Below are 25,072 nucleotides of genomic sequence, written 5' to 3'. Positions count from 1 at the left end.
AAACAAACTAATAATTATATACACACAATAGGAATCAGTAAGGTGCATAAAAGCAACAAGCATTGGCAAAAGTAATAGAAAATAGTGAGGGCCTTAGGGGAGGGCCAAACCATATACTAAAAAATGAAATGCAAGATACACTCTCCCCTCTTAAGGATGTGCAATCGTTAAAGGGGAGCTGAAGGAACTAGGTGAGTAACAGAGTGACTCTCAGCGACCAGAAGAGCAGAGTAAAGTACCTGGTTTCCCCCAAAACTAACAGAAAGACTTGGGGAAATGATTATGCAAGACCCAAGCCAGACTGAAAGAACCCAAAGGAGGATTCTGGCAGAAGAGGACCTGCAAAGGAAGGAGACAAAGTCCAGTTTGTGATAGTGTCCGGACGTGGCAGGAGCCACTACCTACCCTACTGTGGATGCAGGACCAGGTCAACGAGGGGCAGCACAGGAGATGAAGAGAAGTCCCTAAAGTGATGCAGTTGGTGTCCCGCATCAGCTGTCGGGTTGCAGTTGGTCAGTGGTGCAGGAAAACCACCAACAAGCCTTGGCAAATGCAGAATAAGAAAAAAGAGGCATTGCAAGGCTGAAGAGGACCAGCAAGACCCAGGGGATTCAATCCTTGGAGGGGAGTCCAAGGTGACTCTCAGCAGTTGGTAGAGTCACCAGAAGAGGAGGCAGCCCCCACAGGCAACCCACTAGCAGCAACCACGTCAGTCGCAGTGAGGCTCACTCAGCACACCTGAGGAGGAGTCCTGCGTCGCTGGAGCAGGACAGAGGAGACAGTGCTTGGTAGGAACAAGTACTGGGGGCCAGGACTACACAGAGCCTCAAGATCCTGTGGAGCAGGAGCAAACAAGCCTTGGTAGCTGCAAGAGGTGTGTTGCACAGGGGTGTCCTGCAAGGAGAGGCAAGGGCTTACTGTCTCCCAAGTTGGACAGGTGGCAGAGAGGACCCAGGGGACCACTCCAGACCACCACCTGTGAAGCAGGATCCATGCAGTTCTGGAGGAGAGCAGATCCATGCAGCCGGTTGTCGTTGTAGTTGGTGCCTGCAGATGCGGGGGAGTGACTTCTTCACTCCAAGGGAGATTCTATCTTACTTCTTGGTGCAGGCTGGAGTGTTGTCGACCTCAGAGGATGCACAGCCGGGGAAATGTTGTTGTTGCTGGAAGGAGCCGGAGAAACAATGTTGCAAGGCGGAGTCATTGCTGGAGTTGCAGATTGCTGGTTCCTGAAGAATGCATTTGCGGTTCCAGTGGCCAGAAGATGAAGTAAACAATGCAGAGGAGTTCTGCTGGAATCTTGCACGTCGAAGCTGAGGACCCACCCAAGAATGAGACCCTAAATAGCTCAGGAAGGGGGATTAGTCACCCAGCACCGTGACCACCTATCAGGAGGGGGCTGTGGCATCACCTACCTGACCTGGCCACTCAGATGCTCCCAGGTGCCTCTGCTCATCATTAATTCAAGATGGCAGATCCAAGTGGCGACCTGGAGCCCTGGTCCCCACCCCTGGGGTGGTGATGGTCAGGGGTGTGGTCACTCCCCTTTCCATTGTCCAGTTTCGCACCAGAGCAGGGACCGGTGCAAACCGGTTTATGCAAGGAGGGCTCCAATTGTGCCCTTCAAAGCATACCAGAGGCTTGAGAAGGCTAGCCCTCCCAAGCCCTGTAACACCTATTTCCAAAGGGACAGAGTGTTGCATCCCTCTCCCACAGGAAATTCTTTGTTCTGCCTTCCCCTGCCCTGGTCAAGCAGCAGGAGGGAAGAAACCTGTCTGTAAGGTGGCACCAGCGCGGGCTGGCTGGAAAACCCGAGAAGACTGTTAGGAGCAATACTGGGGGTCCTTTAAGGAGTCCCCAAAGTGCATGGAATCATACAACTAATACTGGCAACAGTATTGGAGCATGATTCTGACATGTTTGATACCAAACATGCCTAGGTTCGGAGTTATCATTATGTAGCTGGACACGTACAAGTGTAAAATGGCTTCCCCGAACTTACGAACTCCAGTGCAATGGAACTGGAGTTGATAGGGACACCTCTGCTCATGCAGGGGTGCCCTTTATACACAGGGACCTGCACCCTGCCCTCAGGGCTAAGAGAGCCTACCATAGGGGTGGCCTGGTGCTGTGACCTGTGGTGAATGGGTGCATGCACCTTTTAACGCAGGCCACAATGGAAGGCCTGCAGACACATTTTGCATGGGCTCCTATGGGTGCCATAATACATGCTGGAGCCCATGGGGGACCCCTGGTGCCCAATGCCCTAGGTATCTAAGTACCTTGGGCATTCAGGGACTAGGGACTCATATGGGGGCACCAGTATGCCAATTGTGGGTTGTGTGAAGTGCTAAGCAACCAAATTTAGAGAGAGAGAGCACAATCACTGGGGTCCTGGTTAGCAGGATCCCAGTGAAAATAGTCCAAGCATACTGAGAGGCAAAACGTGGGGATACTTTCCTACAACCAGGCTTGTTCTGCTTGGGCGCCTGATAAAAGAAAGTCAGAACAAGACATTTTTCAACTGGTCCCTAATTCTAAGGTAGGATGTAATCATAGGACTGGATATTTGAAACAGTGGCACTCCCCTCCAACCAGTCAGCATACAGCCTCCAAAACTTTGGCCTTCTTAGAGACCTTGGTGAGTTGTCCAGACTCCACACCTGCTTCACCGATTATAACCAATCATACCAGGTGGGAGCATCGTTTGATACCCATTTCTTACATTTCTGATGGATACAACTACCTGTGGATTCCTCACCTAATGAATACTCCCATGGCGCCAGCATTCAACGGAAATCTTCTTACTAGTCTCTGCACGTCGACGAGGACGTCACTCTAGCCCACGCGACGCCGTCTGACGTCATACAGGCAATAAGAGGTCCTCGACGACGTGCCGACGTCAGTTCCCTTTTTTCCGTGCATTCGAAACGGTTATCTTCGAGGGAGCAACTGTTACTTTTGTGGTTACAGTGTATTTTTGCTGCGTAGTCTTTCGCTGTGGTAATAATGTCGCAGAGAAAGTCTGGATTCAAGCCTTGTCGTGAGTGTGGAGGCAAGATGTCAGTGACGGATCCTCATTCCGATTGCCTTTGGTGTTTGAGCTCCGACCACGACGTCTCGACTTGTGATTCATGCCAGCACATGAATCCAAAGGCCCTCAAGGAACGTGAGGCGAAGCTGTTTATGGCGAAATCGAAGGAGAATCATCACAAGAAGTCTTCTTCACCAAGACATCGGCGTCATCGAGACTCCCGGCGCCGTAGAGAATCTCGGCGTCATTCAAAGGAGACTCGTTCCAGGTCTTCGGATCGGCGCCGAAGGACATGGGAGATCAGTCCCACGGTTACGCCGCATCCTTCGACGCCGTTGCCCTCTCCGGCGTCTCCGACTTCACCTGGACAGGCGTCGGTGATTGAGGTATTGGAGCCTCAGGTGTTTTCTCCGGCGTTGCAGACGTCGAGGCCGGGGTCGCCTCCGAGACAGGCACCCCAGTATCCGGCTTTTCCCACCCCTGGAGCCGATAGTTCCGCATTCTTGAATGCGATGTATGCCATCTTCCAACAGATGGCTCCAGGGGGTGCTCCGGCTGGGCCTTTGGCCTTTTCATTGGGTGATCCTGCGCCTCTTCGGCCGGCACCCTTTATGCCCTTTCTCCCTTTTGGGAACGTGGGCTCGGCGCCGGTGTCGGCGCTGGTGGCCGCTCCGGTGGCTTTAGAGTGATTGGCCCTGGGGATTTCCATCCCGTCGACGTCGACGTCGGGATTTCGGCCTGTGACTCCGGTGGGTCCATCTGCTTCGACTGCTCTTTCGTCGGCGCCGAAGTTACCTGTGGCGCCGGACGCGGCGTCGGTGGCTTCTGAAGATCGGCGCCGATCTTTGACTTCGGCGGAGGCATTGTCGACTCCGCGTATTGAACAACGGCTTCATTCGAGGAGACGTGCTCTCCGTGTATTAGAGGAGCAGGAGTACCAACGAGCCCTGGAGGAAGGAGAGCTAGAGGACTCGGGTGATGGGCTGCGTGGTCTGGAGTCGGCCAGTGGGCTGGACACTTCCCCTGAGTGGGATCTTTCGTCCCCGGGAGAATATACTGAGGAGGCTGCTTCCTTTCACGCAGTGGTACGGAAGGCAGCTAGTTTTTTGGACCTGCCTTTGCCGGTGGTGGAGGCTAAACAAAACCTTCTAACAGAGGTGCTACATCCGGCCTCAGCTGCGGCGGAGCCTCTTTTGCCATTTAATGACGCTCTGCTGGATCCGGTGTTAGAGGTGTGGAAGAGGCCGGCATCTTCCCCAGCAGTTCACAGAGCCGTGGCCAGGAGGTATCGGGCGGCTCCGACTGACCCTGGTTTTCTGTCTAGGCACCCTACGCCGGAGAGCTTGGTGGTGCAGGCCTCTTGTTCATCCAAGTCAGCGCCTGGTTCTTTCCCGACGGTGCCTGGGGACAGAGATTCAAAGAAACTAGAGGCGCAGTCCAAGAAGATTTTTTCGTCCTGCAGTCTGGCGTTGAAGGCCACCAACGCAACCTGTATCCTGGGGAGGTATATTCATGCTCTGATGGATGACATTTCCTCATCATTTACAGAGCTTCCCCAGGGTCTTTTGGATGTTGTTTCAAATGCCCAGGCTGCTGCGACCCAGATTATCCAGACTGGACTGGATACGACCGACTCGGTAGCCAGAGCAATGGGCACAACTGTGGTGGCAAGGAGGCAGGCCTGGCTCCGTAACTCGGGCTTTTCTGCGGATGTACAGTCCACATTGTTGGATCTCCCGTTTGATGGGGACAAACTGTTTGGAGCCAAGGCTGATTCGGCCTTGGAACGTTTTAAGGAGAGCAGGGCCACGGCTAAGTCGTTAGGGCTCCAAGCTCCTTCTTCCACGGCCTCTTCCAGATTTTTCAGGAGGTTTCGTGGATTTGGGCGTGGCTCTTCCTCCTCTTCCTTTCGGGGAAGATATCAGCAACCTGCCTCTTCCCATCCCTATAGATCTTTTAGAGGGAGAGGTAGGGTCCGCACCAGAGGAGCCTCTCAGCAGCACTCTGCCTCTTCCTCGTCCTCTGGAGGGGTGCAGCAGGGAAAGCAGCCTTAGGCTTCCACCATTTCTCACTCACTCCTCTCCTGTAGGGGGAAGATTATAGCGGTTTCTCACCAAATGGAAGACTGTTACAACGGACACTTGGGTTCTCAGTATTGTGGGAAAAGGCTACACCCTTCCCTTTCGGGAGTTCCCGCCCCTCATCCCGCCCCGCCCTTCTTATTGTTCAGAAGAACACCTCCTGTTGCTAGAACAGGAGGTACAAGCCCTCCTTTCAAAGGGCGCGGTGGAGTTGGTCCCAGAGCAGGAAAGGGGTCGAGGATGTTACTCAAGGTATTTCCTGATTCCCAAGAAGGATGGTCGATTGAGACCAATCCTGGACCTGAGGATCTTGAATTGGTTCCTCAAGCAGGAAAAGTTCAAGATGCTGACCCTAGCACAGGTGCTTTTGGCGTTGAACAAGGAAGACTGGATGGTGTCTGTCGACTTGCAGGATGCTTTCTTTCATATCCCGATACTCAAGTCACACAGGAAGTATCTCCGGTTTGTGGTGGGATCGCAGCACTATCAGTTTGCGGTCCTTCCGTTTGGTCTTACTTCAGCACCTCGAGTCTTCACGAAGGTGATGTCGGTGGTTGCGGCAGAACTCAGAAGGAAGGGGATAGCAGTATTCCCTTACTTGGACGACTGGTTGATCAAAGCCAAGTCCCCGGAGCTTGTGTCGCATCATCTGCAGTCAACAACCCAGTTGTTGTTCGACCTGGGTTTTTCGGTGAACGAGCCCAAATCTCACCTAGAGCCCTCTCAGCGCCTCCTGTTCATAGGGGCAGTACTGGATACAACATTGGGTCGGGCCTTTCCTCCGCCTCAGCGGATTCAAGATATTCAGGATTTGGTTCCAATGTTTCGAAATGGAGCGGTAGTTCCAGTCCTCAAGGTCCTTCGTTTGCTCGGTCTGTTTGCCTCCTGCATTCTGTTGGTCACGCATGCTCGCTGGCACATGAGGGCTCTTCAGTGGTGCCTCCGAAGGCAGTGGTCTCAACACAAAGGGGATCTAGAGAGTACTGTCAAGATCTCCAGAGATGCTGCTGTGGATTTGAAGTGGTGGATTGCAAGCAACAATCTTTCACAAGGAAAGCCGTTCCAGCAGTCGCCACCAGTGGCCACAGTCATAACGGATGCTTCCACTCTAGGGTGGGGAGCTCATCTGGGGGATCTGGAGATCAAAGGCCTTTGGTCTCCAGAGGAACAGATGTTTCACATCAATCTGTTAGAGTTACGGGCTGTACGTCTGGCTCTCAAGGCCTTCCTCCCTTCCCTTCGTGGTCAGTCGGTACAGGTCCTAACGGACAATACTACCACGATGTGGTACATAAACAAGCAGGGAGGAGTGGGGTCGTACCTTCTCTGCAGAGAAGCTCTTCGACTATGGTCCTGGGCAAAGGACCATGAGATTTGCTTGATAGCAAACCATCTGGCCGGAGTCTTGAACGTGCGTGCGGACAGTCTCAGTCGCCAATTCTCGGCAGACCACGAGTGGCGTCTCCATCCAGATCAAGTCCGTTTAACCTTCCAGAGGTGGGGGTTTCCTCGGGTAGATCTGTTTGCCACTCGAGAGAACGCGCATTGTCCGTTATTCTGCAGCCTCCAGTATCCGATGCAGGGAGCGTTGGGGGACGCGTTTCAAATAACCTGGTGCGGCCAGTTGCTTTACGCGTTTCCTCCCATACCCTTGATTCCTCGAGTATTGAGGAAGATTCGCCAGGACCGGGCTCTAGTCATCCTAATAGCTCCGGATTGGCCAAGGAGGGTATGGTACTCCGACCTTCTCAAACTCTCAATGTGCCCTCCGCTCCGTCTCCCTTTCAGGGCAGACCTCCTCTCGCAGTCGCAGGGGCAGGTTTTACACCCCAACCTCCAGAGTCTGCACCTACATGCCTGGAGATTGAACGGGGCAACCTGAGTTCCTTCTCTCTCCCGCCTGAGGTAGTGGATGTTATATTAGCGGCCAGGCGACACTCCACTAAATCTATCTACGCTAATAGATGGTCTAAATTTGTTGCGTGATGTGGAGAGAGGCAGATTGATCCTTTGCATGCTCATCTATCGGACGTTTTGTCTTTTGCTCTGTCTCTAGCGCAGAAAGGTTGTGCAGTGGCTACCATTAAGGGTTATTTATCGGCCTTGTCAGCCTTCATATGTCTTCCAGACCAACCATCTTTATTTAAATCCCCTATTGTTATCAGATTCTTGAAAGGTCTTCTAAATAAATATCCTCCAAAACCATTCGTTATGCCGCAATGGGATTTGTCCTTGGTCCTGACTTTCCTTATGGGGTCCCCTTTTGAACCGATGCATTCTTGCCCCTTAAGGTATTTGGTTTTAAAAACAGTCTTCCTGATAGCTATAACATCAGCAAGGAGAGTGAGTGAGTTGCAGGCCTTATCAGTAAAGCCCCCTTATACAACTTTTTATGGGGATAAGGTGGTGTTGAGGACCAAGGCTGCTTTCCTCCCGAAGGTTGTTTCACCTTTCCATTTGGCTCAGGCAATTACTTTGTCCACGTTCTATCCTCCGCCTCATCCTTCCAAAGAGGAAGAAAGACTGCACCGTCTGGACCCAAAGAGGGCGTTGAGCTTCTTTATTGATAGAACAAAGGATTTCAGGCTGGAGGATCAGCTGTTTATTGGATACGTGGGCAAGAGGAGAGGAAAGGCAGTCCACAAGAGAACACTATCCAGGTGGGTTGTTCTTTGCATTAAAATCTGTTACTCTTTGGCAAAGAAGGATCCTCCTGAGGGCATTAGAGCTCATTCCACCAGAGCTAAGTCGGCCACTTCGGCCTTGGCCAGAGGTGTTCCTGTGGTCGACATCTGCAAGGCCGCAACTTGGTCGTCCCTTCACACTTTTGCAAAACATTACTGTTTGGATTCTGAGGTTAGAAGGGACGGCCATTTTGCACGGTCAGTGCTGCAGGATTTCTTGGTTTGACCATTTAGGCACCCACCGCCGGGCGTGGTACTGCTTTGGGACTCTATTCATTAGGTGAGGAATCCACAGGTAGTTGTATCCATCAGAAGAACGAGTTACTTACCTTCGGTAACGACTTTTCTGGTGGATACATTAGCTACCTGTGGATTCCTCACGGTCCCACCCGCCTCCCCGTTGCCTTTCTGGTCTTACCAAGTAATCCTTGAGTACGCTCCTCTTGGTCTTCGAGGGTGCAATAGATGTTGTATATAATATATTTATATATGTATATATGTATATATCTTTGTGTATATACTTGATGTGTATATATATTTTAAAAAGAGAGAGTTATATATATATAAAAGATTTACAATTATTCATGCAATGTTCTGTATTTTTACAATGTTATGGGATGTTGCCTTACTCTTTCATTGCATTGCCTGGTTGTTCTCATGCACGTAAAAAATGATTGGTACTGACGTCGGCACGTCGTCGAGGACCTCTTATTGCCTGTATGACGTCAGACGGCGTCGCGTGGGCTAGAGTGACGTCCTCGTCGACGTGCAGAGACTAGTAAGAAGATTTCCGTTGAATGCTGGCGCCATGGGAGTATTCATTAGGTGAGGAATCCACAGGTAGCTAATGTATCCACCAGAAAAGTCGTTACCGAAGGTAAGTAACTCGTTCATCTCCCCCATTACCAACTATATCAGGTAGAACATCTACATCACATTTCCTTTGTTAAGGTTCAGTGGAGGTACTGCGATGCAAAATAATAACAAGATCTAAACGTAACTTGATTTCTGTATGAAGTGTCTGGCTGATTATCTTGCATACCTTCTCCCAAAAGGGCTGAATCTCCTGACATAGCAAAAAGAGGTGTATATTGTCTGCCCTTTCCAAAGCCACTTTTTTTTTTTTTTACAGCACACCAGACATCATCTCCCCAGCTTTGATAACCTGTCCTGGGACCAAAAGGCTCTATGTAGAGAGAAAGGGTGGTGCCTTCACAAATAGGTGTGTCTGACTTTAATCATTGTTTCCTAGCTACATATTTCAACTGGTTTCTACCATCCTCTCTCATCCTACTAGAGACTTTTTGGTCCAAAGTGATGCCTAAAACCAGTACTTTTAGTATAGCTCTCAGGTAAGCAGTTGTTGATTGTGCTGTAAGTTAGAAATCTAGTTGATGACTTATTTATCATTGCTACTTTAAGTTCTATGGAGAGGGTGCCTTTTAATGTCAGTCTGCCTTCCATACCCATGACAAGGATGGTATTGTAGGGGGCAGTTGGTTGGGTTTCGGGGATGTTTTTATAATTGTTTAAATCGTTAGAGGCCTCCAAACCACCTCACCGACTTAGCACTAGGAAAATATTTTTTCACTTAAACGCAGCAAGTGTCTTTGCAGAGTGAAACAACTGGGTATCCTGATAGATTATTCTCACCTATAAATGTGATGAGTTTTCTTGTGCTGATCCTTGCATGAATGTGGTTGTAATTCTTTTGGGATCCTCAGATCACTGGAATAAACAAGGCTGAAATCAATGCTGAGTACCCTGCGAGGGATCTTCTAATCTGGGCCATCATTCAGAACTTCCGGGATCTGGCTGATATCTTCTGGGCACAGGTACAGAACATCACTGTCCTCTTTAAATGAGAATTGCTTATTTGGAAACTGTGGAGTAGTAATTTAATAGAATTTGATAGGTCAAATAACATTGATGCAGAGAGCTGGTATCAGTGGAAATAGCAGCATTGATTTGATGCATTGATTTTTTTTGCTTGAAAAGTGATGTGGGTGTTGTGCTTGCCAATCTTAAGACAGACCATGGTATTTGATATGGGGGTGTTATGGCCCTGAGCTAAATGATGAATATTTGTACAAATGTGTCATACTAAACAGACTTAACATGCACGTCTCTCTGAAGCTACCATAGAACATTTAGCACTAACGCATTGTGTCATGTTTCAGATGATATCTCAACACAGTAAGTGCACAATGCTTTAGTTTCCATTTTGATCAGTAATTGGGATTTTACTCGTTTCTGAGTTTTTTTCCAGCCATTAATTTTGCTTCAATGTCACTACATGCTTTAGTTGTCACAAACTTCACCAGAGGAGTTCTCGAGTGTAGTACAGAAGTAGTAGTTCAAGCTCGTCATTGGATTCCTTAGGCTCAAATCAGTTGCTGACAATTGTATATAGTTATGTCTTGAATAGTGTGTTCCAAGGTGATTGCCTCCCAATATCAGATCTGGATTCATACTCGGGTGAACTCATCTCCTGGGACTTTTGGTTCAGGTGTTGTGCGAGCAAAGCAGGTCAAAGCAGGCTACTGTCACAGTCTTTTTCATTCTGAAATGTGGGTGGGGAAGGGTGGGTTGAGCAGCGACTATTGGGCTGAGGTCTCATGCCTCTGATGTCCAGGGAGTGTAGCAGCGACTATTGGGCTGAGGTCTCATGCCTCTGATGTCCAGGGAGTGCAGCAGCGACTATTGGGCTGAGGTCTCATGCCTCTGATGTCCAGGGAGTGCAGCAGCGACTATTGGGCTGAGGTATCATGCCTCTGATGTCCAGGGAGTGCAGCAGCGACTATTGGGCTGAGGTCTCATGCCTCTGCTGTCCAGGGAGTGCAGCAGCGACTATTGGGCTGAGGTCTGATGCCTCTGATGTCCAGGGAGTGCAGCAGCGACTATTGGGCTGAGGTCTCATGCCTCTGATGTCCAGGGAGTGCAGCACCGACTATTGGGCTGAGGTCTCATGCCTCTGATGTCCAGGGAGTGTAGCAGCAACTATTGGGCTGAGGTCTCATGCCTCTGATGTCCAGGGAGTGTAGCAGCCACTGTAGCAGTTGACTGTCAGTGATAACAATAAAGAGCTGCAGCACCAGATGCCCACAACTTACCAGTCACCCAGCAGAACAATGACTGGTTGTCAAACCCTGTTCTTTATGAAAAAACATCCTTTATTACACCCAGAAACTAAATACTACACAGGTAATAGTGAACAATTGGCACTGGGGCTAATGTAACTCAATTTGCTATCCACTCGTTCTCTTAGAGTTCCACTCTACCTCCAGCAGGGCAGTACTCCTCTCTGGGTAAGAATGTGTCTGTTAATATGAGTAAGAATCAGGTCCAGACTGTCCCCTTCTAGTACATTTAATGCACTCAGTCTATCACAGTTCTCATTAGTTTTTGGTACTTCTCAACGATGTGAGTTTCTGAAGCGCAGGCCTGAGGCATTTACCCAACCTGCAAAAGAGAACCATCTTTTTTGCTTTTGAGAGAAAGGGCTCTTTCCAGTCTTACACTGACTCCTTTGGCTGCAGTGAGTTTGTGGTTCGTGGCTGCAGTGGAGCCAAAATCAGAGACCCTCCAGCCTGAAGATTCAGACAACTTGGATTTGTGGTGGCCCTATGTGATGAGCCTGGTGCCGGCCCCCTTCCTGCCTTTTTCTCGGCACTAGTAGCAACATAAAGATGCAAGATGGCAGTCTCTGGGTCACAGCAGTACAGGATTGGCTGCAGCCATACCTTTTGGAGAGGCACGAATAAGCAATGTTCTCATTTCTTGTCCACAGGAACACAGGCTGAGTCACTTTTCCGCAGTACCTAACTGGAACCACAACTCTGAGAGCTTGATGCCCTCCAGCACCTGGAGCACGTAGATTATTCCCCTCCGATATCCTTCTTCTGGCAGACCCTAATAACAATGGGGTCTCACTGCTTCTGGTCCTTCCTGGGCAGTTACACGTACTGAACGGTTGGCAGGCTTCTTACCTTTCTCAGCAAACAGGTTGGCGCCTAGACACCTCAGGTCAGCTTCTTTCAGCAAAGCAAGACTTTGGTTTATGTCCTATCCCTTGGAAGGCTGGTTGTCAGAAGACACCAGCCCTGGTTGCACAGCAGTCCGCTGATCATTTCTTTCTCTCGTAGGGGATTTCCATGTATAGTCATAAGCACTGAATAGTTCCGCGCGTCTGCGGGGACCCCGGAGCACTGATGTGAAGTATATTCTTAAGTGCAAATACTAGCCCTTTGAAAAAAGGTCCGTCAAAAACCACTTAAGAATAACACTGTGCAGCCTATGTGAACAGCTACAAAGGCCAAATTGTTGAAAAGAAATCAGCTGTAGTGTAAATTCATGTTCAAATACCTATTTATTCTAGAAATGTAATAAAAAATACATTCTCATACTTTATTTACACCTCTCATGAAAATCAAACAATGCAGGTCAGTGTAGCCCATAGGCTGCCATTATACAGAATGTAAATAGAGCTGTGCCTTTAAGAAAGTAAAGTCTTTCTGTATCCCATCATGCACAGCAAAAGGCAGTTGCCTCTGTTCTTTTTTCCGGCTCCTGCTGACAGGACCCTGAAGCATTGAGCTCTACCTCACAAAGCTGTTTTTGACAGAAATTCAATTAAAATCTTTTGAATTTTCAATTTCACTCGACGTTTTTAATATTGAGTGAACATTTGCTAATCTTTTCTGTCAAATTCTGACAGAAATTTAAGGTTTTTCTATTTTAGAAATGCCTTCACTTTTTGATAAATGCCCTTCTTGTGGCAGAAAAAAGGCTAAAACAGATCCACACCGGGTCTGTATAATTTGCCTTCCATCCAGCCACAAACCTGATTCCTGTGACATCTGTAGAACTTTCTCCAGAAGGACTCTTCGTGATAGGGAGAAAATTCGACTTCAAGCAAGAGAGGACAGGAGAAGAAATGGTCAATCTGCCACAGAGCGAGGAGAAGGTCAGTCTTCTACCAGGGCTCACCCTGTTTCCTCTGCAACTTCGGCCAGACCTGCTCATAAACGACATAGGTCTCCGACGACGTCGAGGGCATCGACGTTGAGACCAGGAACGGCGCCAACATGCTCGCCGTCGAGGACCGGTTCACCGGCGAGAAAGAAACATCGTTCGACATCGGCAGCCGTTTCGCCGTCGAGACGCCGTGAACGCTCGCCGTCGAGAAGGTCTGGGTCGCCGTCGACGCGATGAGGGCGGTCGACGTCGAGAAGATGTGGGTCCGGTTCGCCGTCGACACGGCGAGGACGATCGGCGTCGAGAGAGAGTGCTTGCCGTCGAAGACGGTCGCCGTCATCGCATCGACGGCGAGAAAGGTCGTCGTCGAGAGGATCTCATCGACGAGGAGAATCGACGTCAAGAGGCACCCGACGTCACCGTACTTCGACGTCGAGGAGTGTGTCAACGTCGAGGTGGCAGTCAAAGAGACCTAGAAGGGTTTATACCACTTCAGAATCCTCGGCCTCACTCATCCTGCTTCCAGCTTCACCGCAGCTCTCTCCTCAACAGCCGCCGTTGCCGCAGACACCAGTAACACCTACGGCTCCTCTTCCGGCTCCCCCTTCAGAGTCTGTTCCGAGGACTCCAGCGGAATCCATAAGACATTCCAGACATTCCTCTAGACGTTCATCTTCTTCTCAGCACCATCGTAGATCTCCACATTCACGTCATAGGCATTCTTCTTCGTCTACACGGGACTACTCTCCAACCCTATCGGACTCACCGTCCCCGAGAGTGTCCCCCATAGATGACGTGAATACATTCTAAGAGGTCCTAGTGCGCAGGGCAACCAAACTAAATATCCCGCTGGCGGTACCCGCCCCATCGACCTCAGTGATATTCGAGACTTTACGACAGAGGACATCTTCAAGACCTTTACTTCCACTGGTCCCAGGTCTTATTGAACCAGCAATGGATATTTTTCTAACACCGGCCACAACAAAATCTGCTCCTTCCAGACTTATTAAAAAGTATCGCCCACCGGAGCAAGATCCTCTATTTCTAAGGTCGGACCCGGTGCCGGACTCAGTGGTGATAGTAGCTGCAAAGAAACTACACTCTACATCACCATCTTCCTCCTCGCCTCCGGACAAGGAGAGCAGAAAAATCGATGCTGCAGGCAGAAAAGTATGCTCTACCGCAGCCATCACAATGAAAGCAGCCAGTGCCACTGCTTTATTAGGAAGATATGATCGGTCCCTTTGGGACTCTATACTGCAGTTTGCGGAACACCTACCCAAGGACAAAAAGGAAGATTTCTTGGAGGTAGTGGGTGAGGGATCCATGGTTTCCAACCAGATAATAAGCGCTGTTGCTGATTCTTCGGTACTTTCGGCACATAACTACGCTCATGGAGTAGCGCTAAGACGACACGCATGGTTGCGATTGACATCTCTCAAACCAGAGGCGCAACAGAGAATTCAAAATTTACCATTCTCAGGCTCTACTTTGTTCGGCTCTCATGCCGATGACGAGATGTCAAGAATGAAGTCTGAGCTAGACACTTTAAAAGCGGTAGGCATTGAACGCCCATAAGTACAGCGAAAAGTATTCCGTCCCTACCAGCGAAGGCTTTTCACCCACAGATATCAGACACCACACTGGATGTCTTCACGTCCCCAGCAACAACAGCAACATCAAAGGACCTTCTCGACGCATCGAAAGTCGACAAGGGACCGATCCACGCCGCAAACTACGGCAACTCACCAGGCTCCCGCGTCTAAGCCCTGAATCTTCGCTTCCCCCTCCTCCGTTATCCACTCCGGTAGGGGGAAGTATCTCAAATCATCTGGACGAGTGGCTACGCATCACATCAGACACCTGGGTATTGAATATTGTGCGACATGGTTGCGCTCTCAGATTCACCAGTCCTCCTCCATCTGTTCCACCCAAACCATCCAGCCACCACCTCGAAGCTCTTCAGTTGGAAGTCGCTATTCTATTACAAAAAAGAGCTATAGAACCCGTCCCGATCAATCAACGCAGGAAAGGGATTTATTCGAGGTATTTTCTAGTACCAAAGAAGGACAAACAAGAGTTTCGTCCCATTCTAGACCTAAGGACAGCAAACAAGTGGATTCGCAAAGAGAAATTCAGGATGCTATCCTTGCACCAAATTTATCCGCATCTTCGTCAGGGCAATTGGCTCTGCGCGATAGACCTTTGCGACGCTTATTTTCACATTCCGGTGAGCAAGAAACATCGAAAATTCCTAAGGTTCACCGTCGGCAAAAGTCATTACCAATTTGCGGTTCTACCCTTCGGCCTCAAATCAGCGCCGAGAACCTTTTCCAAATGCATGGCGGTGGTAGCCGCCCATCTGAGGAAGCATCGAATATTTGTCTACCCCTATCTAGACGATTGGCTCATAAAGGCCTCCAACTATCTAGAGGCCCAACAACATTTCAAATGGGCTCAACAGCTGCTATAGAATCTCTGTCTTCAAGTCAGTCTTCTGAAGTCCACAGCAACGCCTGTTCAGAGGCTGCATTACTTAGGGGCCATTATAGATACCAATCAAGGAAAGGTGTTTCCTTCGGAGGAACGACGATTATCGATTCTCCAAAAGTGCAAACAACTAGAGAGAACTCCACAGACCACTGCAAGAGTAATAGCCTCTCTACTGGGCTCAATGGCGTCTTGTATCCACCTCGTTCCCAATGCTCGCCTCCTTATGAGACCCTTACAGGAATGCCTGGAGGATCAATGGTGTCAACTGATGGACGATTGGGAGAGCAGAGTTCTTCTTGCTCCCCACGCCCTACAGTCCCTCAAGTGGTGGTGTTCACCCAACAATCTCTTGGTGGGGATTCCTTTCCAGCAACAGCCTCCAGCTCAAACCATCGTAACAGATGCATCACTGCTCGGATGGGGAGCACACATGGATCATCTTCGAGTCCAAGGCAAGTGGTCAGAGAGAGAGAGTCTCTATCATATCAACCTGGTGGAGCTTCGTGCAGTCCATCTTGCGCTCAAAGCCTTCCTACCTTCTCTGAAAACGGAAACTCTCCTCCTCCAGACGGACAACGTGGCCTCCATGTATTATGTAAACAAACAAGGAGGCACCAGGTCCAGGATATTATCCAGGGAGGCTCAGACAATCTGGCATTGGCTTCTAGCCAGGAACCTGTCGCTAGTAGCAACTCACCTGCCGGGCAGCCAGAATGTTCAAGCGGATGCTCTCAGCCGAGTAATGGACGAGAACCACGAATGGGTATTACACGACGACGTCGTTCGTTCCATTTTCGCACTATGGGGTACCCCCTCTATAGACCTTTTCGCAACCCCAGAAAACAAAAAATGCCAAAACTTCGCCTCCAGATATTACCATCCAGGGACAATGGGGAATGCCCTGTGGATAAACTGGTCAGGAGCATTTCTTTACGCCTTTCCACCGCTTCCCCTGATACCGGCAGTCCTTCAGAAGCTATCCAATGCCCAATCCAAAATGATTCTAATTGCTCCAGAATGGCCACGCCAATGGTGGTTTCCAGACCTTCTTCACCGGTCACTCAAGCCACACATCAGACTGCCTCATCGTCCAGATCTGCTCACGAAGTTCAGAGGGCAGATATCTCATCCCAACCTCTCATCATTGAGTTGGGCAGCATGGCTCCTGAGCTAGTGCAATATGGACACTTGAACCTACCTCAGGACTGTATGGAAATCCTAAGAGAGGCAAAGCGACCTTCCACACGATCGGCTTACGCATGCAAGTGGAAAAGATTCTGTGTGTGGTGTTTGGACAACAACGTTGACCCGATATCCTGTGGAGAGGAAACCATCCTGCCATACTTGCTAAGTTTGGCAAAATCGGGTTTACAATTGTCATCAATAAAAGTGCACTTGGCGGCTCTAACGGCATATAGAAAGAGCCCCTCTCAAACCTCCTTTTTTAGGATCCCAGTTATCAAAGACTTCCTGGAGGGCTTAAAAAAGGTCATTCCTCCCATTAGGATGCCATCTCCTCCATGGGAACTGAATGTTGTCCTATCACGTCTGATGCTACCTCCATTCGAGCCAATACATAAAGCATCACTTCAACATCTCACGTGGAAAACTGCCTTTCTGGTTGCAATCACATCAGTGCGTAGGGTCAGCGAAATCCAGGCCCTTTGCGCTCAAGAACCCTACACGGTCTTTCATTCTGCGAAAGTAGTGATGAGGACCCATCCAAAATTTTTACCAACAGTCGTTTCCGACTTTCATGTGAACCAAACCATTTCATTACCAACTTTCTTTCAAAATCCAACTACCCCTGCCGAGAGAACTCTGCATTCTCTGGATGTAAAGAGGGTTTTGAAATTTTACTTGGACAGGACAAAATGCTTACGTAAATCGCAGCAACTCTTTGTTAACTATGGCCCAGTTAGAACAGGGTTGGGCACGTCTAAGCAATCATTATCCAGGTGGATTGTTTCATGTATACTGTTATGTTATCAGTTATCGAACAAATCTCTTGGTGGCAGGCCAAAAGCCCATTCTACTAGAGGGAAGGCAGCTACTGCGGCCTTAATGAGAAATATCCCTTTGGCAGAGATATGCAAGGCAGCCACTTGGAAATCGGTCCATACCTTTACACAGCATTACTGCCTTGATGCAGACGCTAGGGCAGATGCGCAGGTTGGACAGGCCTTGCTTAAGAATTTATTTGCATGACTTGTTTTTTGGTCAGTATTATTCTGTCTACTCCGCCGCGGTTATGGGGATGGGCTTGCTAGTCTATTCAGTGCTTATGACTATACATGGAAATCCCCTACGAGAGAAGGAATGGTTTCTTACCTGTAACTCCAGTTCTCTCGTAGGGGTATTTCCATGATAGTCATAAGCAACCCTCCCTCCTCCCCGGTGGAGTTGACATGGGAAAGGTTGCCATAATAGTATCGATGTTGGTACTAAAATGAATGTTTTTGTTCCTTCATGTCAGGTTACAAGCCTTCAAAAAGAACTGAGGCAACTGCCTTTTGCTGTGCATGATGGGATACAGGAAGACTTTACTTTCTTAAAGGCACATCTCTATTTGCATTCTGTATAATGGCAGCCTATGGGCTACACTGACCTGCATTGTTTTATTCTCATGAGAGGTGTAAATAAAGTATGAGAATGTATTTTTTATTACATTTCTAGAATAAATAGGTATTTGAACATGAATTTACACTACAGCTGATTTCTTTTCAACAATTTGGCCTGTGTAGCTGTTCACATAGGCTGCACAGTGTTATTCTTAAGTGGTTTTTGACAGATCTTTTTTCAAAGGGCTGGTATTTGCACTTAAGAATATACTTCACATCAGTGCTCCGGGGTCCCCGCAGACGCGCATAACTATTCAGTGCTTATGACTATCATGGAAATACCCCTACGAGAGAACTGGAGTTACAGGTAAGAAACCATTCCTTCTACCCTATCTCTGAGATCAATCTATATATAATAGAAGCAATGTGCAATATAAATAAAGACAAACAGAGAAAATGGACCATAGTCCTTCTACTTAAAAATCACCAAAACTTGCAAACCGAACAGAAAGGGCCATGGATATCCATTACTTGTATAATTTATATTTCAAGCTATTAATATTGTTGTCTGAGGCACATGTAATCATTTATTGATATCTGATTGAACAAATGGAATAAAAATACAAAAAAACACACTTGTTGCTTGACCATATCAAGTCATCGGAGTGAGATATAGAAGAAAGACTTTCAGCACAAGCCAAAGTTATACTTTGTTGCAGTTCTATTATTTATAAATTAAATAATAAGTGTCACAAGTCCAGTAACGTTTGCCCCTCCAGTTCTGCACTTTTTACAAATAGGCTAAATGCTAAAATATGGTTTTAATCACCTAATTGTCCATAATAGGCAAAATGATGGTAATTCTTTTAAAATAATGTGAAATATTGACTAAATACAATCATCATGGCTATAGTTGTCTTTCATTCGACTTGCATCTCATATACCCTGGTTAAATGTGGCACATAGGTAATATCTTATCAGTTATTTCTATAATTATAACCTATTCAGATGCCCACTTTCACAGACCTTTAGTAGTCTCAAGTAACAGTCGACTGAAAACATTATTATCAATTCAATTTCGCGTTGTAGAATCTCAGGTTAACAGTTTGTTCAGTTAGTTTGCATTCCCAACTGTTCTTCATCAGCCAATATGTTGTGTTTGTTGGTGAGTCTACAAATTTAACACACTTCAGTTATACATGTAAATGTTCCTACAATCAAAGAAAATCCAAAATGAATCTGTGGTCACTTAGAAAATGTTAAAATGTGTGTTTTTCACATATCCCTAGTTGCATTTTGAAGCCTGTTAAAAGAAGCAGTTTCTCATTATCATTTTTACTCATCATTTCCTAAAAGTCAATTAAGTTTCTGTTTATGAATGTACATGCAATTTTCTATCCACATGCATCCCTCGGCGTAATACAACCAGCCTTGATTATATGTCTTTAATTATGTTTGTGCAAAGGAAGTATTGTGTCTCCCTCATGAGGGTTTTTTTGGTACGCTATCAATTCCAAAGAACCAAATATTCTTCCAGTTCCCCACATGAGGTTCACAAAAATGTTGTGCTGTACTATGTGTCATATCCTGGTTGTTATTGCCCTGGTGTGCTCCTGTAGTCTTTTTTTTTTAACTGGGAAGATGGTACCACCAATGTACCACTTGGATCATAGGCATCAGATGACATATATAACTTGGCCTGTTTTGTATGTTTTGGAATGTTTTATAATTTGTCTTTTTTTCTGTGGAAGCTCATACTGTTTGACATTGGAGCTATGTTTACAGGCCTTTGGATGGCCATGCACATTAAACCTTTGTAGAGATGTGGGAGCAAGAGGAGGAATTTAACCAAGTGTAGGAGGCCGGCCTGGCTTATAGTGGGTACCTGATGGTACTTACACCTTGTGCCAGGTCCAGTTATACATTATTAGTAGATTAGTAGTGTTCTAGCAACTTAGGCTGATAGAAGTAGCTATAGCAGAGCAGCTTAGGCTGAACTAGGAGAGATGCAAAGCTCCTACCATACCACGTATATCATGTAGGCACTATATCTTAAGAAAAACAAAACTCAGAGTTACTAAAAATAAAGGTACTTTATTTTAGTGACAATGTGACAAAAATATCTCAGAGGATATACTCCCTTAGGAGGTAAGTAAAATACACAAAATATACACACAAACCAAAATCAGGTAAGTAAACAGTTAGAAAAGTAGTGCAAACACTGTAGAATACAATATGATGCAATAGGCCTAGGGGAAAAACAAACCATATACTCTGAAAGTGGAATGCGAACCACAAATGGACCCCTAGGCTAGTGTAGTGTGTAGAGGGTCGCTGGGAGTGTAAGAAAACACTAAGGGTGTCCAAGATACCCCACCCCAAGACCCTGAAAAGTAGGAGTAGAGTGATACTACTTCCCCAGAAACACACTCAACTCGTGATAGAGGATTCTGCAAAGACAACAACTGACTACAAAGCACTGAAGACGGATTCCTGGACCTGAGGACCTGAAAAGCAAGCAGACCAATTCCAAGAGTCGTGAAAGTATCCAGAGGGGCAGGAGCCCACTAAACCCCAGATGAAGGCGCCCTACGACTGCCTCCGGATGGAAGAAGCTGAGGATTCTGCAACAACGAAAGGTACTAGGAGCTTCTCCTTTATGCAGAAGATGCCCCACAGAGTGCTGGAGGATGTAATGGTGTCCCCGCACTCACGAAGTCCAGGTGCCCTCACACTTAGTAACTTTGCACCTAACCTTCACTAAGTGAGGGTTAGACATATAGGTGACTTATAAGTTACTTAAGTGCAGTGTAAATTGGCTGTGAAATAACGTGTGTGTTATTTCTCTCAGGCTGCAGTGGCAGTCCTGAGTAAGATTTGTCTGAGCTCCCTATGGGTGGCAAAAGAAATGCTGCAGCCCATAGGGATCTCCTGGTATCCCAATACCCTGAGTACCTAGGCACCTTATACTAGGGAATTATAAGGGTGTTCCAGTGTGCCAATTAGAATTGGTGAAAATGGTCACTAGCCTATAGTGACAAGTTTAAAGGCAGAGAGAGCATAAGCACTGGGGTTGTGGTTAGCAGAGCCTCAGTGACACAGTTAGGCACTGCACAGGGATACACATACAGGCCACAAACTATGAGCACTGGGGTCCTGTCTAGCAGGGTCCCAGTGAGACATATAAAACACACTGACAAATAGGGTTTTCACTATGAGCACTGAGGTCCTGGCTAGCAGGATCCCAGTGAGACAGTAAAAACACACTGACATATACTCACAAACAGGCCAAAAGTGGGAGTAACAATGCTAGAAAGAGGCTGGCTTCCTACACCGAGGAATGAAAAGGGGTAGTAAGTTGACCAGAGGCTGGCCAATCCTGAAATGAGGGACTTAATCTGTATGATATAGAGGGACTGTCACCCATTCATATTTCAGTAGTTCTTCATTACTGATAATGTTCCATTGTTTTTTCAATATACATCTGAGTGCTTTATATATGATATACAGGTGTGTGGAATTGTTAAGACTGAAAAGATCCTGCATAGTGATGAATATACACTCCTCCTCTGAGTGCCTCATCTACAACAGTATGGGGATACTTGTTGCTGATTTTTGGTCATGGCTGAAAGCAAATCATGCAGAAGCACCATTACTTTGGTCTATCTCACTGATTGGGGTCTTGTTAGACTGGAAGGGGCATTCAAAGCACAACCCTCATAATGGTAAAGATCTACTGTCCTTACCAAGAGTTAAGTAGCACAAGCAAATTGGTGGCAGGATACAATTTTTGTAATAATGATCAGCAGAGTGAACAGGCCTGTGTCATTGGTGTGACACCTACTGACCAACTCATGTACATTTCTGCTGCTGTGTACTTAACTTGTCCTTGGCCTGTAGTATCTCATAGAGTATAGGGCTTTGCAGCACACATGTTTGTGTGCTGAAGTATATTTGTGCCTGGGTGAGACAGTACATAGAGGCCTGTGGGTTCCACATTGGAAATCCAGGGCCTTGGACAGGCATATGCTAGGGCCTCTCATCCTGACGAGCGTGGTCCCTGGAACACAGCTGGTGGACCCAAGTGACCCAGACTGTCCAGTGTTCCAACTGTCCAAATTTGGAGGAGGTAAGTCCTTGCCTCCCCTCTCCAAACAGTAATCCTGTATACCGCATGAACTGCAGCTGCTACGGATTCTGTGCACTTTTGCAAGGAATCCTTCGTGCACAGCCTAGCCCGGGTCCCCAGCACTCCGTCCTGCATTGCTCAACTCGCTGAGTTGACCACCGGCTTCGTGGGACCCTCTTTTGTAGTGTTGAGACAACCGCCGTGCTCAGTTTTCTTAAACCCGTGTTCAAGTTCTTCTGCGGGTGCTGTCTTCTTGTGCGTGGGCTCTCTCTGTTTCTGAGGGCCCCCTCTGTCTCCTCATCCAAGTGGCGACCTCCTGGTCCTTCCTGGACCCGGGCAGCACCCTTTTTCTTCAACCGCAACCTTTCAGCTAGCAAAGCTTGTTTGCAGTCTTTCTCCAAAGAAACAACGCTGCATCCTCCAGCACTCCGTGGAACATACTTTGCACAAAGGAGAAGTTCCTAGCACCTTTCGCTGTTGCAGAATCTTCAGCTTCTTCCACCCGGAGGCTGCCATTTTGCTCCTTCATCCAGGGTTTAGTGGGCTCCTGCCCCCCTGGACATTTTCACGGCTCTTGGACTTAGTCCTCTTCCTTTGCAGGTCTTCAGGTCCAGGAATTCGTCTTCAGTGCTTTGCAGTCTATTGTAGTCTTTGCAAAATCCTCTAACACGAGTTTAGTGTGTTTCTGGGGAAGTAGTATCAATTTACTCCTACTTTTCAGGGTCTTGGGGTGGGGTATCTTTGATACCCTCAGAGTTTTCTTACAGTCCCAGCAACTCTCTACACAATACACTAGCCTAGGGGTCCCTAAGTGGTTCGCATTCCACTTTCTTAGTATATGGTTTGTGTTGCCCCTAGGCCTATTGCATCCTATTGTATTCTACAGTGTTTGCACTATTTTTCTAACTGTTTACTTACCTGATTTTGGTTTGTGTGTATATTTTGTGTATTTTACTTACCTCCTAAGGGAACATATCCTCTTAGATATTTTTGGCACATTGTCACTAAAATAAAGTACCTTTTTTTTTTAGTAACTCTGAGTATTGTCTTTCTTATGATATAGTACCTATATGTTATAAGTGGTACAGTAGTAGCTTTGCATGTCTCCTAGTTCAACCTAAACTGCTCTGCTATAGCTACCTCTAGGTTCACTAGCCAAGGTGTCCCCACATCGTTCAGGGCAAATTCCCCGGACTTTGTGAGTGGGGACACCATTACATGCGTGCACTGTACATAGGTCTCTACCTATGTACAGCGTCACAATGGTAACTCCGAACATGGCCATGTAACATGTCTAAGATCATGGAATTGTCAGCCCAATGCCATTCTGGCATTGGGGGAAAAATTCCATGATCCCCCTGGTCTCTAGCACAGAACCCGGGTACTGCCAAACTGCCTTTCCGGGGTTTCCACTGCAGCTGCTGCTGCTGCCAACCCCTCAGACAGGTTTCTGCCCTCCTGGGGTCCAGGCAGCCCTGGCCCAGGAAGGCAGAATAAAGGACTTCCTCTGAGAGAGGGTGTAATACCCTCTCCTTTTGGAAATAGGTGTGAAGGCTGGGGAGGAGTAGCCTCCCCCAGCCTCTGGAAATTCTTTGATGGCCACAGATGGTGCCCATCTCTGCATAAGCCAGTCTACACCGGTTCAGGGATCCCCCAGCCCTGCTCTGGCGTGAAACTGGACAAAGGAAAGGGGAGTGACCACTCCCCTGACCTGCACCTCCCAGGGGAGGTGCCCAGAGCTCCTCCAGTGTGTCCCAGACCTCTGCCATCTTGGAAACAGAGGTGTTTGTGGCACACTGGACTGCTCTGAATGGCCAGTGCCAGCAGGTGACGTCAGAGGCTCCTTCTGATAGGCTCTTACCTCTCTTGGTAGCCAATCCTCCTCCTTTGGTAGCCAAACCTCCTTTTTTGGCTATTTAGGGTCTCTGCTTTGGGGATCTCACTAGATAACGAATGCAAGAGCTCACCAGAGTTCCTCTGCATCTCCCTCTGTACCTTCTGACAAAGGATCGACTGCTGACTGCTCAGGACGCCCACAAAACCGCAACAAAGTAGCGAGACGATTACTAGCAACCTTGTATCGCCTCATCCTGCCAGCTTTCTCGACTGTTTCCAGGTGGTGCATGCTCTGGGGGTGGCCTGTCTCCTCTCTGCACCAGGAGCTCTGAAGAAATCTCCTGTGGGTCGACTGAATCTTCCCCCTGCAACCGCAGGCAACAAAAGACTGCATCACCGGTCCTCTGGGTACCATCTCAGCACGACGAGCGTGGTCCCTGGAACTCAGCAACTCTGTCCAAGTGACTCCCACAGTCCAGTGACTCTTCAGTCCAAGTTTGGTGGAGGTAAGTCCTTGCCTCCCCACGCTAGACTGCATTGCTGGGTATCGCGTGATTTGCAGCTGCTCCGGCTCCTGTGCACTCTTCCAAGATTTCCTTTGTGCACAGCCAAGCCTGGGTCCCCGACACTCTAACCTGCAGTGCACAACCTTCTGAGTTGTCCTCCAGCGTCGTGGGACTCCCTTTTGTGACTTCGGGTGGACTCCGGTTCACTTTTCTTCTAAGTGCCTGTTCAGGTACTTCTGCGGGTGTTGCCTGCTTCTGTGAGGGCTCCCTGACTTGCTGGCACCTCTGTCTCCTCATCCAAGTGGCGACATCCTGGTCCCTCCTGGGCCACAGCAGCATCCAAAAACCCTAACCGCGACCCTTGCAGCTAGCAAGGCTTGTTTGCGGTCTTTCTGCGTGGGAACACCTCTGCAAGCTTCTTCACGACGACATCCATCCTCCAAAGGGGAAGTTCCTAGTCCTCTTTGTTCTTGCAGAACACCAAGCTTCTTCCACCCGGTGGCAGCTTCCTTGCACCCTCAGCTGGCATTTCCTGGGCTCCTGCCCACTCTCGACACTGTCGCGACTCTTGGACTTGGTCCCCTTGTCTTACAGGTACTCAGGTCCGGAAATCCACTGTTGTTGCATTGCTGGTGTTTGTTTTTCTTGCAGAATCCCCCTATCACGACTTCTGTGCTCTCTTAGGGTAGCAGGTGAACTTTACACCTACCTTTCAGGGTCTTCGGGCGGGCTATTTTTCTAATCCTCACTGTTTTCTTACAGTCCCAGCGA

General features: G+C 48.0%; 1 protein-coding gene across 1 annotated transcript in view; it reads left to right on the top strand.

Annotated features, from left to right (window-relative positions):
- LOC138249319 (transient receptor potential cation channel subfamily M member 2-like) overlaps window positions 1-25,072 on the top strand; it is a 1,037,937-nt gene that overhangs the window by 408,398 nt on the left and 604,467 nt on the right. The window contains exon 18 of the mRNA XM_069203278.1: window positions 9,524-9,634. Coding sequence (XP_069059379.1) covers window positions 9,524-9,634 — 111 coding nt within the window. The remainder of the gene's footprint in view (window positions 1-9,523; window positions 9,635-25,072) is intronic.

This window comes from Pleurodeles waltl, chromosome 8, assembly GCF_031143425.1.
Source record: "Pleurodeles waltl isolate 20211129_DDA chromosome 8, aPleWal1.hap1.20221129, whole genome shotgun sequence".
Taxonomy (NCBI): Eukaryota; Metazoa; Chordata; class Amphibia; order Caudata; family Salamandridae; genus Pleurodeles; species Pleurodeles waltl.
The sequence above is the reverse complement of the archived record's forward strand: the minus strand, read 5'-3'. Positions and strand labels throughout refer to the sequence as shown.